Source organism: Solanum stenotomum, chromosome 8 (genome assembly GCF_019186545.1).
Source record: "Solanum stenotomum isolate F172 chromosome 8, ASM1918654v1, whole genome shotgun sequence".
Taxonomy (NCBI): domain Eukaryota; kingdom Viridiplantae; phylum Streptophyta; class Magnoliopsida; order Solanales; family Solanaceae; genus Solanum; species Solanum stenotomum.
Genome location: NC_064289.1, coordinates 21895989 through 21910032, shown reverse-complemented (window position 1 = coordinate 21910032; position 14044 = coordinate 21895989). Strand labels below are relative to the sequence as shown.

Sequence of the window (14044 nt, the reverse complement as noted above, 5' to 3'; positions counted from 1 at the left end):
TTTCACTTTTCTCTCAGTGTGTGGTAAGTATTACTCAACTAATTCCTTATTTAAAATTATTACTATTATTTACCAGATAATTATTTTGTCTAAAATTATTTTGATCCCAAAGATGTTAAGTAATATAAACCATAAAAATGTGCATGCTTTTCAAAAATCAAATGCGGATAGAAATGCTAGGAGACGTGAACTATACAGATTGATGCCACCTGAGAAAAAAGAGATTCTTCTAGCTCGCCGTCGAGCAAAGAGAGCTGAAATGAGAAAACATAACTTATCTAAAAGTTCAATGAATAATAATTTGGCGACTGCATCGTCTTCTAATTCCACCATGGTTTCTGTTGCACAAAGTTCTGATCTTATGAGAGAACCCATGTTGCTCCTATCAGAAATAGATAGTACTAATTATATCAAATTAAAAGAAGTATCAAATTGTCAATTTTGTAAAGCCATAAGATTTGAATATGAACCGCCTGCATTTTGTTGTAGCAATGGTTCTGTTCAATTAACTTCACATGAGATTCCAATAGAATTAAAAAACCTTTATTTGGAAAATACAGAGCTATCAAAACATTTTAGAACTTATATTAGAACGTACAATAATATATTTGCTTTCACATCTCTTGGGGTAACTTATGACAAAGAATTAGCAAAAAATAATAATGGTATTTATACTTTTCGGGTTCAAGGTCAGATTTATCATTTCATCAATGACTTGATTCCTACCGATAAAAAAGGAAAAAATCTTCAATTATATTTCTTTGATAGTGAAAATGAATTAAGAAATCGAATGGCATGTTCAAATAAATTAAATGAGTATGTTGTGAGAACTCTGATGGAAATATTAAAAATTAATCCATACTCTATGTTTTTAAAATCTTTAGTAGATGTTCCACAACTATCTGATTTTTATATTGCACTTAAGTGTGATTCTGGCTTAGATCAGCGTATATATAACTTACCAACAGTATCAGAAGTTGCAGGAATATGGGTAGAACAAGATATTACTAATTCTATTCCTACACCACATATTCGAATATATACAAAAAGTGATAAAAGTCAATTGGTAAATTATTATTACGGTTGTTATGATCCATTGCAATATCCATTGCTATTTCCATATGGTCAAGGTGGATGGCATTGTGGTATTAAGAAAATTAAGTGTTCTTCAAGAACGTCAACACAAGTATATTGCGAACAAGAACAACTACCAAGTATAAAAAATATGTGTTCAATAGATGGACTGCTTAACATGGAAGCCGAAGTTATGCTAAAAGAAAAGCACAAACGAGGCACTATTTCTTGTCGTGAATATTATTGTTACAAACTTCAAATAAGAGATGATGAAAATATAGTCTTACATGCTGGAAGATTATTCCAACAATATGTAGTAGATGAATGGATAAAAATTGAAAGCCAACGATTAGACTTTGCTTCTTTTAATCAAGATTTAATTAGAACTGATGTATTAGATGGAATTTTGGATGTTTTACGTAAGGGGGAAAGAGAAGCTTCACATATAGGAAAACAACGCATACTTCCACTTAGCTTTACTGGAGGTCCAAGAGATATGCGTAGACGATATATGGATGCTATTGCATTAGTGCAACGTTTTGGAAAACCTGATATATTTTTGACTATAACATGTAATCCTTCTTGGCCTGAAATAGAAGAAAAACTTATATCAACTGATGAGGTACAAAATAGGCCTGATCTGGTTAGTAGAGTGTTTAGAGCAAAAGTAGAAGAATTAAAAAATAATATAATGAAAAGGCATATATTTGGTAAAGTTGCAGCATTTATGTATACAATAGAATTTCAAAAACGAGGACTTCCCCATGCTCATTTTCTTATTATACTAAATGATAATTACAAATTACTAACTCCAGAAGCATATGATCGATTTGTATGTGCTGAAATACCAGATGAAAATATATATCCCTATTTATACTCACTTGTTACACAACACATGATGCATGGTCCTTGTGGTAATTTGAATCCAACAAATTCTTGTATGAAGAAAAAAGGACGTTGTAAAAATAAGTATCCTAAAGAGTTTGTAGAACAAACAACTAAAGGAAAAAATTCATACCCAATTTATAGAAGGCGAAATACAGGAAAAAGTGTGAAAATTAGAGGACACTTTCTTGATAACTCATGGGTTGTTCCTTACAATCCATATTTACTTTGTAAATTCAACTGCCATATAAATGTAGAGATTTGTTCGGATATAAAAGTTGTTAAGTACATTTATAAATACATTTGTAAAGGACATGATAAAATAACATTTCATATACAGACTAATGATGTAAACCTAGAGATAGATGAAATAAAAGAATATCAATCTACTAGGTAGGTATCACCACCTGAAGCTGCATGGAGAATATTCGCTTTTCCTCTTAGCGAAATGAGTCCAAGTGTATATCATCTACAACTACATCTTGATGGACAACAACTTGTTTCCTTCAAAAGTACCGACAACATTAGTAAAATTGCAAGTAATCCCATGATAAGAAAAACAATGTTAACTGAATTTTTTTTAATGAATAAATCAAACAAAGAAGCTATAGACCTAAATTTACTATATCGTGAATTTCCAGAACATTTTGTATGGTCAACAACAAATAAAATGTGGACACGTCGTAAACGAGGTTATGTTATTGGACGTGTAGTGACATGCCATCCAATCGAAGGAGAAAGATACTATCTTAGACTTCTTTTAATGAACGTAAGAGGGCCAAAATCATATAAAGATCTGCGAACTGTAAATGGAGTACAATATAATTCATTTAGAGAAGCTGCAGAAAAAAGAGAACTATTACTTTGTGATAATAATTTGGTAGAATGCATGTCTGAAGCTGCAAGTTATCAAATGCCATCCAGTTTAAGACAATTATTTGCTATGTTATTGATTTATTATAATCCAACAAATCCTAGAGAATTATGGGAAAGATTTGAAAATTCAATGTCTGAAGATTTCAAAAAAAGTTCAAACTTAAATGTAAGAGAAATACGTTATAAAGTATTAAATTACTTTAATGATGTTCTTCATTCAATGGGTCGTGACATTAATGAATTTGAACTAATATCAGAATATATCAAACCTTCATCAATAGCAAGAGAAGCTAAAGAAGTTCATTACGAAAGAAATATCATTGTTAGTGAGGAAGATTTATTATTAAAAAATAAATTAAACACTGAACAGAGAATGGCTTACAATATTATTCTTGATAGAGTATTGTCAAATAAATTTGGGGCATTCTTTATTGATGGTCCTGGTGGAACTGGTAAAAGTTTTTTATATCGTGCTTTATTAGCTACAGTAAGACACAAGGGATTTATAGCTTTAGCAACTGCAAGTTCTGGTGTTGCAGCTTCACTTCTTCCCGGAGGTCGAACTGCTCATTCTCGATTTAAAATTCCTATTGATGTCAATGAAAATTTTACTTGCAATATTAGTAAACAAAGTTCACTAGCATCTTTAATACGAGATGCACGATTAATTGTGTGGGATGAAATTTCAATGGCAAAAAAGAAAATGGTTGAAGCATTTGACTTGCTTTTAAGAGATCTAATGGAAACAAATACGTTATTTGGTGGTAAAATAGTTGTTTTTAGTGGTGATTTCAGACAAACTCTTCCTGTTGTTCGTAGTGGAAAAAAAGAAGATTTTATTCGTGAAAGTTTATTGTGTTCTAAAATTTGGAATCAACTTGAAAAATTACAGTTATCGAAGAATATGCGTGCAACTAAAGATCCTGAATTTTGTGAATATTTAATGAGAATTGGCGATGGAAAAGAAAAAACAAATGACCATGGAAAAATTGAAATTCCTCATTCCCTCATTATTCCTTTTACTTCTGAAAAAGAATCTCTAAATCTTCTCTTTAGAAATACTTATCCTGATTTATACACATGTTGTACAAAAACTTCGTTTATTACTTCTCGTGCTATTCTAACAACTAAAAATGATTTTGTTGATGAAATAAATGACATGTTGATCTCTCAATTTCCAAACACTGGAAAAGTGTATATTGCTATAGATGAAACTATTGATCCAAAGGATCAAAGTGAATATGAAGATTTCTTACACACTTTAAATCCTACTGGTTTACCTCCATACAAATTAACTTTGAAGAAAAATTGTCCAATTATGTTATTAAGAAATTTAAATCCTTCTGAAGGTTTATGCAATGGGACGCGGTTAATATGTAATGATTTTAAACCTCATGTTATTAGTGCAACAATATCTAGCGGTGATTTTAAAAATACACATGTATTTATTCCACGAATACTACTCATGACTTCAGAAGATGAAAAATTGCCTCTTCCTTTTAAGAGAACACAATTTCCTGTACGATTATGTTTTGCCATGACTATAAATAAAGCTCAAGGACAGACATTAGATTTTGTTGGTATATATTTACGAGAACCTGTCTTCTCTCATGGACAATTGTATGTTGCTTTATCAAGAGCAACAAGTTCTCACAATGTTAAAGTATTAATTAGACCACCTATAATTGATGAAAATGATGATCATTCAACATATAATGTTGTCTATAATGAAATTATTGAGAAAGCCTTTTCTTGAACTTTGTGCTTTAATTTGCAATGGTAAATCTCATATATATATTTTATTTTTTTGTTTATGTATATTATAATATTGCTTTCATTATACATTTACCTTTAATTTATCCTCTTATAATGTATTTTAATTGCAGATATTTCAACATGGCACAAAGATATACCATCAATATGATCACTCCCGACACTAAAGATTGGACCTGTAAAGTCCAAGTTGTTGATAAAAGTCGACCAAGGGACAACAAAGATAAAACCACAAAATACCAAGTCTTAGTTTTGCAAGATGAAGAGGTATTTATTTTTATTAATATATTATTGATTTTAAAAACCTAACTTTAATTGCATTAACTAAATAATCCATCATTTTATAATTTTACTTTAATAATATGAAAAATAATAAGATAACTTTTAAATTTTACACAACTAATCAAACTTTCTACAAATTCTTTTACAGGAGAATCAAGTTCAGACCACTATTTTCAGTACCGATATAACATATTTTGAAAACGAATTTGCTCCTTTCAAGACTTACTTGGTATCTGTTGCACATGTGAAATTACCACCTCTTGGATACGAAAATCCACTTAACAAATTCGTTTGGACACTCGATAAAAACACCATTGTTGAACCAGTTGAAGAGGTCAAACCTCCAGAGGATCCATTACCACCACCAACACGACTAACTCTTACCACATTTAACACTTTTGAGTATCAATCCAAAGAATTTGAATTTGGTATTTATAAATTTATTTAATTATTATTATTCAAATAAAATCTAATTGTTAATATAATATAATATTTCTCCTGATCTAATTATTCTTTCTTTATTTTTGTTTAATGCAAGATGTACTTGCCATTGTCATTAATGGTAGTCCTTCAACAAAGACTGCAACTGGAAAACGAATTCAAGAGTTTATTGTCATGGACAAGCTGTAAGTATATATATATATATATAGCATATCGCTCTTATCATTTATTTTCATATCTAATTACTTGTTTTCGGTCTAGTCCTCTTCCTATGTCATCTCCTCAAACTTTCTATGAAAAACCACAAGTAAACTAAAATTTGGGAAAAAATATTAGAGGTGGCTAACTAAGAGCTTTTCTTGTATTTATTATTGTGTTGTGTGCTCCCTTCAATAATATTTGACATCTTAATAGTATTTTTCTCCACAATAATGCAACCTGCAATTTTTAATACTATCAAATTGCTTAATAAGTAGAATTTTAAATGCAGAAAAGAAAATATATATTGTTACTATTTGTATTTTTTTTGGAATGCACAAAGAGATCTGTTTATAGTAGTAATATATATATATATATATCATGACCAAAATATTAAACCAAGAAGTTGACAATGAGATTATACATAAGTGAGAAAAGATTCTCCAATTGATGACCGAATTGAATGGTATCTATAGAAAAATCGCATATTGTCAAACATGTCAACATTATATGTTTATCATTTATTTACCTCCTCTTGGTTGTAAACCTGTTTGTGACCCATACATGTAAACCTGTTTGTATACGAAATTTGCCGTGTAATGAATAAATTGTTTATGTCTTATGAGTCTATGACGAATACACTGTCTATATATTTGTTATTCATGCTTTAACAAGTTATTTTAGCGCATATTCTCAAACAAAGGTGGCCATGATGGCCTAATAGATTATGTTAGCAAAATATCAATGACTTCAAAGAATGTCCCTCAAACATAAAGAAGCAGGAATAGAAGTACATTATTACTGCTCTTACACTAAAGAACATTAAGCTGACTATGAGATTATATATAAGTGAGAAAAGATTCTCCAATTGATCACCAAATTGAATGGTAACTATAGAAAGAACCCTTTGAGGCCATGGCCAAGGCAGATAAGAAACGCTACAGCGAACAGATCAGTGATTACAAGAACCCTCAGCCGACTGTCGTGGATTCAGGGAATGAATCTGGGAGTTCTTAAGTGCAAAATCATTTAGATGGAGTGTGGGAGCTTAGAAAGTCGACATGCATAATCAGCAATTGTGGTTCATAGTTGGAAGTCTTTGCTGCTAACGTTTATGTGAAGCTCAAGTTTTGGGGAAGTTGAGAAGATATGTTTGATGAGGCACTTTTAATCAACATCATAATGAAATATAATTGTTTGTGATATTCTAGCTATTCCTCTATGATGTGTAGCTAGCATAATCTAGGAGCTACGTAAATTCTCCTTAACCTGCGGATATAAAAGGTAACTTTATAATTTGGTGTGCTTTTTATTAGAGATGTCTCTAGGACTATTTAAGTTAAAAAAAAAAAAAAAAAAAACTATAGAAAAGTCACATATTGTCAAACATGTAAACTTTATATGTTTACCATTTATTTACCTCTTCTTGGTTGTAAACCTGCTTGTGACCCATACATGTATAGACCATCATACACCAACTCCATAATTGTGGAAACTATATTAGTGCACCACTTGTGGTTTCTTTGGCCATATGTTTGAATTTTGATCTTCACCATTGTATCTCCAAAGTCATTTCATCAGTACGTTAGTAAACGCAGTCCATCATGCTCTCTGCTTAGTTAAGAAGTTTTTCAATTAATAAGATGATATTCTTTGTCTTCTTTAGTACCCTTCCATAAGTAGTCTCAACGTTGTGTGCTTCTCTGACTCCTTACCTTTTTCAGCAACCGTTAGCAATTCTGTATGCATAGCATATACATCATTAGCTTTCTGTTCTACCACCATTTTAGGTTCATCAGGATCACTTTGCGACTGAAGGCAATACTCAAGATTCCACAGCACTGAAACCATTAAAGGATGATCAGTTCTGTGATCAGACAAGCAACTGACTGCTGTATTGATGAATTGCTTCAAGCATTCTTTTATAATCTCCCTTTTAATATATGCATCCATAAGTTCCTTGGTAATATTTTTCCTATGACAGTGTAAAGCCCAATCTGCTAGACTGACTTGTTTCTTTGGCAAAAGGTAATGACCATAGCCATCCTGCATCCAAAAAAACTCTTGGACAAGATTTCACCATAGGACTTGTGCTCAACAAAGTACCAATTCCTCCACATAGTAACAATCACAAGCTCATTGCAGCCACATTCAATGCCAGCCTTAGCTTGTAATTTGGTATAAATGCAGCATTAAAAATGGGCACAATGATACCCAATGAAAATAAAATAGCCGAGGCTACTGCTACCTGGAAGGAATTTGGCAAATGTTCCTCCTTATCTTTTTCATGTTCTTGGTTCTGTCCTCAAGTTTCTTTGTCTATCTTCATTTGATCTTGCTGTATGTCTAATTGAGAGTACACTGAGACAAACTCTAGGCCATCCTTGGTATTTGTTACTAATAATTTGACTTGAATTTTATTATTTATAATGTTTGTACAATATCACATATCTTCTGTAACTTTATTTTAATATTTGAAAATATCCTTCGAATCATATGCAGGAAAAAACCAACAAAACTGACACTTTGGGAGGATTTCATTGATCATGAGGGAGTTAACTTTTCAACCAACTTCATGATTACCCGATCATTCTTGCTAGGAGAATTGGGACAGGTAAAAGTGCAAATAAATTTATTTTTTCCTTTTTGAAAAATATATGACATGATGAAACTAAAATTACATATTCAAATGCACGTAGGAACGTCGAATAGATTCGTTGGTTTGACGAGCAAATTCAATACAACAATTGAAATCAATCCTCCATATCCACAGCCTGCCGAATTAAGGACGTGGTAATATACATTTTTATTTAATGCATCGAAATTCCAAAATATTTTGAGATATAAAACACATCTTTAATCTTATTAGAATCACAAAGTTTTAAAATTTCACTTTTATTTCTTTTTTCCTAATCTTTCTACAAAACATTTTCATAATTTTACTTGGTTATAGGATCAAAACAATTGAAACAAAGCTTGTTGCTTATAAGATGAAAAGTACAACTCCAATAGGCTCTATTATGTTGATTCCATTTGAGGATGAGGTTATATCTGTGGCTAACATCCAAGCACAGCCTCCGGTAAGAACAACAAGTATATTATTCTATTTTTTTTAATTTTTTTATTTTACAGTAAAAAATAATATTTGGTATATTGCATTTGAAGGGACAAGTATTTAATGTTGAGGCTGAATTGTCCCTTGCAAGTAAGGATCAACGCTATAGTGTGTTGGCATGCACAAATTGTAAGCAATTGTTCACGAGATATAACGTCCGAAGGGAAATCTACTGCACAACTTGTCACCAATCCACACATCTTATTCCTAGGTATATTTGCTCTTCTTCAAAATTAATAATAACTAATTAAAAAGATTTATTTTCTATTTTCAAAGAAATAAATGTCTTAACTAACCATTATTTTTTAATTCTTTCATTGATTATCAAAACAAATGTCAATTTGAAGTTACTATTAAGGACAACAACGGTTTTGCAACAGCTATTGTTTCGGATGAAATTGCAGAGAAAATGTTGCACCTCACTTCAGAAGAGATTTATGAAATTTGCTTCATCAAGGTACATATCACTATTTTCTCACCAAATAATCACAAAGAACTTGTTGTGATTTTGTATTTTCATTGTTTCTTATTTCTACTCTTGAACACAAGGTTCAACTCTCCCTCAATATCTCCTATAAAGTCTGCCCATTGGCTTATAACAGTTAAGCGAAACTAATTATCAATTACTTATTTTAACATTACTAACTCAAAGAAATTCACGTACTATGTTATTCTCTAAAGGATCACTATGTAACCATAAATAAAAACGGCACTTGCATACAAAAGTTTTCACTTTAACCATTAAATTGGGAAGATATAAGACAAAACAATAATGACATCAACTTTAGACATAAAAAAGAACAACGAGAAATTTGAGAAAAAAAGCAAAAGACATTGTAGATTGAGAGTGATTTTAATATAAAAACAAGTGAACTCACAGATGAATAAAACTCCCATCTTTTTACAAAAAAGTTTCATTAGCAATTATTACTTATGAGCTACTTGCATCCTACTTCTTGAACATATGACTTCCTTAACTTGAAAAGGATACTACAACTCTATAAGCTTAGAACTCTAGCATGAAAGAATTTGTAATAAAGATCTATTTTTATGTACATGTAAGTTGTAAAAACTTTTATAGTAGGAACATGTGATTCTAGGTCATGCCTTAACTCTAAAAGAGGTTTTAACTTTACATACTTTGGGTGTATCTCTTACATTATGTGGTCAACGTCTCCTTCTGTAAAGTGTTCAGTGTACTCTTTTCAATCAAAATTTCATATCTTATGTTCGTGTTTCTTTTCTCCAGCATCTAACTTATACTTTTTCTTAGCTGTTTACAGTCAACTTTCTTTATAAAAATATTATCATTGTATATATTTTTTTGACTTTTATCCATCTCACATGGTTACCCATTGGCTGAGCGCTTTGTACATAATAGGCGTGGCCGTTTTAGAACTGTTGCATGTTAACTCCGATTGGTTGAAAGACCTTTAATATTGAATTTCAGTTCAGATGTAAATACATAAACATAGACATATTGATTTTCCTTTAAAAACAACTTTAATATTTATTGTTGTTGATCATCTTTTTTTATGCTAAAAATATTCAATCTCTTTCTATTTGTCTGTTCGCTTTATTTTCTTATTATTATACATATAAAATATAAAATATTAATGATTTTGTTATTATTAATCAAATTTTTTTCATTTTTTTCAGAAAGAAACATTATCGCTCCAAAATGTGGAAGATCAATTGAACGGCAAGATATTCAACATTCAAATGAAAAGGCTATTCACAAAAAAAATGGATGCAACACAAAAATTATTCATTATGTCTTACCTGAGAAACAAGATGTAATTCATAAACCAATGACATCTACGACTGTCAATGTTACAGATGCGAAAAAGCGCACAATTGAACATCTTAGTTCAGGGGAAAAAGAATATCCTAGCATGGAAATGAAAAATCCTCCCATGAAAAAGAATTAAAAGGTATTTAAATTATTTTATACATCGTTTATAATTTCATCTTTGCAATTGACTAATATAAATAGGATTTACTTATCTTTGAATTTTTTTTCTTTGAATTCGATTTAGTCTCTAGACACATTATCTTTTATTGTTTTGAATTGCAGTTGGAACACTTTTGTTGTGGTTCTCGAAACGGTCATTTTTTGCACTCTTTTGCTGCTGCCATTGAATGCCGTGTTTTGCAAGCTTCTGATGTTGCTATGTGGATGCCTTGTGTTCCTCTTCTTTTGTGGAAATTGAAAATATTTTCTCCTGTGATAGCAGGTTAGTTAAAAGTTATCTTTTTACAGATATTATTATTATAGACTTCATTTGTTGTAGTTGCCACAAGTATACTGTCATTAATTAAAGTAACTTTTCCTTCTTTCTCTGGTGAGGTTGCATAGTCTGTTGATGCTATCATTCAAATGCATAATCTCCTGCAAACCTGAAAAAATAATTTAAGAAGTCATCAGTGGAGAACATCCCATATTAGTCAATCCTATGCTTTAGAAGTTGATGAATAACTCTGTAGGAATTAAAGCATTTTTTATCTCCTAAAGTAATCAAGAAGGCCACAACTACTCTCTTTATTCGCAAAGTTAAGAGTGCAACAACCTTTAGGAGATTATTGATTTATTAGCCCCTCTCTCTATGATTCGGCCTACCTTTGCAGGGATTGCAAATTTGCAACAAGTTGCAACTATATATGTATTATCTTTGATGAATTTACAGATCCTTTTTCCTTTTCTAATAGCAACCTATCCTAGAACATACCACGTTTGAACATTAGCTATTCATTCAGAACGAATTATTTATTATTTAATGTGCTTGCATATCAATAGGATTTTTGGAGAATCATTGCTTTGGAAAGTTCACACATGATGTGGTTCTTCAAAGGGAGGGGTGAATGTCACACAATTATTCCTTCCGATGCTAGCTTTCAATTCTGTTTGCTTTCTTTGAACAAGAAATATGATTTTTAGCGTTACATTGTTTGCTGTTGTGTTTAGTGCCTATTGTAAAGTTAGATTGTATTATTTATACATCCTAGACTTGCTAACAGATATATCATGTATAACTTAATGTGATTTTGTGCTGACATTTAATCCCTCATTTTGAATGTAACAGGTGATTTTGATCAAAGATGGTCCAGAAGATCCAAGCATGAAAAATGCATATATTTTTGTCTAATTTAAAATAGTATGTAAATCTATGTAATTAGCACTCCCACATATGAAAATGTTAAACTATGTAAGTATCTCAGTTCAACAATCAGTAGTATGACATTCACATGAATATGTAATGAACAAATTTGGCAGCTATAATGTGTTTAAATTAGTAATTTTCTCATTGCAATATAATTTAAGTCCATTATAAATTATACGTTGCAACCGTGGGGTTACTCCATCCATTACTGCCACTACTTTTCTAAATTTCATATCCTATTGTTTTAAATCGAATGTGCAGGGAAAGTAGCCACAATGTCTTTTCGCTAACATGTATTTGTATGTATGATTGGTATTAACAATTGAAGAGTATTTAATGAATACCTGCCTGTAGTAAAGTTGTTTGTGGAATGGGAGAAATTAGTTGTATTATTGCACTTTAAAGTTCATGTGTTTTATTCGAGATATGAAGATTGGTAAATCGAGGAACTTATCAGATGGGTTCTGAGTTATGTTTGTTATAACTATTGCAACGGGGATATATGTTGTGATCACTAGCTTAAAGCCTGCAATTTCGAAGTTATTGCCAAGTTTGTTGAGTTTAATTGGAATGGTGATTTTTTTGTTGTTACCAATCGTCGTCCCGTTGTTTGAGAGTATGAAAGAACATTGTCATAGAAGAAGAGGTAATTAATTGTGGGGTTAAAGAGGATAAATATGGCCACATGTATATAGTACATATATATTTTTGCCATGAAAATCAAAGTTAATTATAGCAAATTGTTTTAAATAGTACTTTTTTATTCATTTAGTTTTTAAAGAATAACAACGAACTGTGCTTTACAAGTAGATTTTCTGTCGTGCATTTAATATCTATGTAATAATAATCGATCACCTTCTTATAATATATATATTGATAAACTTTGCACAAGGATACTAAATTATGAATGTTTGCCCAACTTAATATTGAACTAATTGTTGAAACTTGAAAGAAAAATAATCGTGTCTCTCGCTTATATATTATTCCATGTGGATTCTTTTATTGTGCAGACTAAGAAATATGATTCGTTTATTAAATGATGGACATTGTGTTTTTTGAAATTAAGGTTATTTAAAAAAAAATTCACTGCGTTCAATTTCAAATATATTTCATAGTAAATCAAACAGAAGTAAAATTATGATAACATTTTAAACGTTGGGCCCGTGCTTAGCACGGGCAACACTCATCTAGTATATTAGAAGAGTCTAGGATTTACTACCATTGTTCCAATTAAATCATTACAAATGTTCAATACTTACTATATAAAATATATAAGTGGGCCCCACCTCCTTCCACTTAAATAATATTTTTCAACCTTATCATGGTAAAAGTTGAATTTATTATCCTTTTCATTTAATTTTATATGATATTATTTTTTCTATAAAATCATTATATATGTTTTAATAATTTAAATTTCAAAAACATTATAATTTAACTTTAAAGATTTTATTTTATCAAAATCTTGTACATTGAAATATATAGTTATGAATTTAAAATATTTTTAAAATCATATAAAAATTTCAATAACTTCTCAAATTCCATAATATAACACTTAAATACTACATATTATATATTAATTACTATACTATAAATGACTTAAATACTCCATATTATCTATTACAATAATTAACAATTATTTGACACTTTAAATTCTATCAATGCCATATAAATTAGGATAAAAAACCTAACATATAATATTTAAATATATTTAAAAATAATATAAGTAATACTATACATTACAATAATTAACAGCTTAATTATTTAAAACTTATATAAAAAATTTAATTGACTCTCTAAATTCTATTGGTACCACATAAAATAGATTATATAATAAACATATATTGTTTGAAATTGACGAAAAAGAAACAATAAATTACAATAATTAATAAAAAAATAGTCCACTCCAAAAAATCTATCAATTAACAACATATATTGTTTGAAATTGACGAAAAAGAAACTATAAATTACAATAATTAACAAAATAAATCTCTCGACTCCAACAAATCTATCAATTAATGCCACATAAATTGGGACATGGCAAATAACATATAGTATTAAAAAATTAGGTTCAAAATGTACTAAAAAATACAATAATTAACAACTTAATATATTAAAGAGACATAAAAAAGGGTTAATATTTGAAATTCTGCATGTGCCACATAAATTAGAACAAATAGAGTAATAAATATTACTTTCAAAATTATGTTAAAAAAAAGTACTACAAATCACAATAGCTAAC

At 29.9% G+C, this 14044-nt stretch overlaps 1 protein-coding gene and 1 long non-coding RNA gene across 2 annotated transcripts; both read left to right on the top strand.

The window, feature by feature from the left end:
* Positions 1-432: 432 nt before the first annotated feature.
* LOC125873607 (uncharacterized) lies at positions 433-4591 on the top strand. The gene is made up of 2 exons (XM_049554501.1): positions 433-1696; positions 4400-4591. Exons 1-2 carry the CDS (start codon positions 791-793, stop codon positions 4589-4591), a joined length of 1098 nt encoding a protein of 365 aa, XP_049410458.1. The 5' UTR covers positions 433-790.
* A 5848-nt stretch (positions 4592-10439) lies between these two features.
* LOC125874533 (uncharacterized) lies at positions 10440-11912 on the top strand. The gene is made up of 3 exons (XR_007447278.1): positions 10440-10578; positions 10722-10881; positions 11728-11912. It is a non-coding gene; the product is annotated as an uncharacterized LOC125874533 (long non-coding RNA).
* The last annotated feature ends 2132 nt before the right edge of the window (positions 11913-14044 follow it).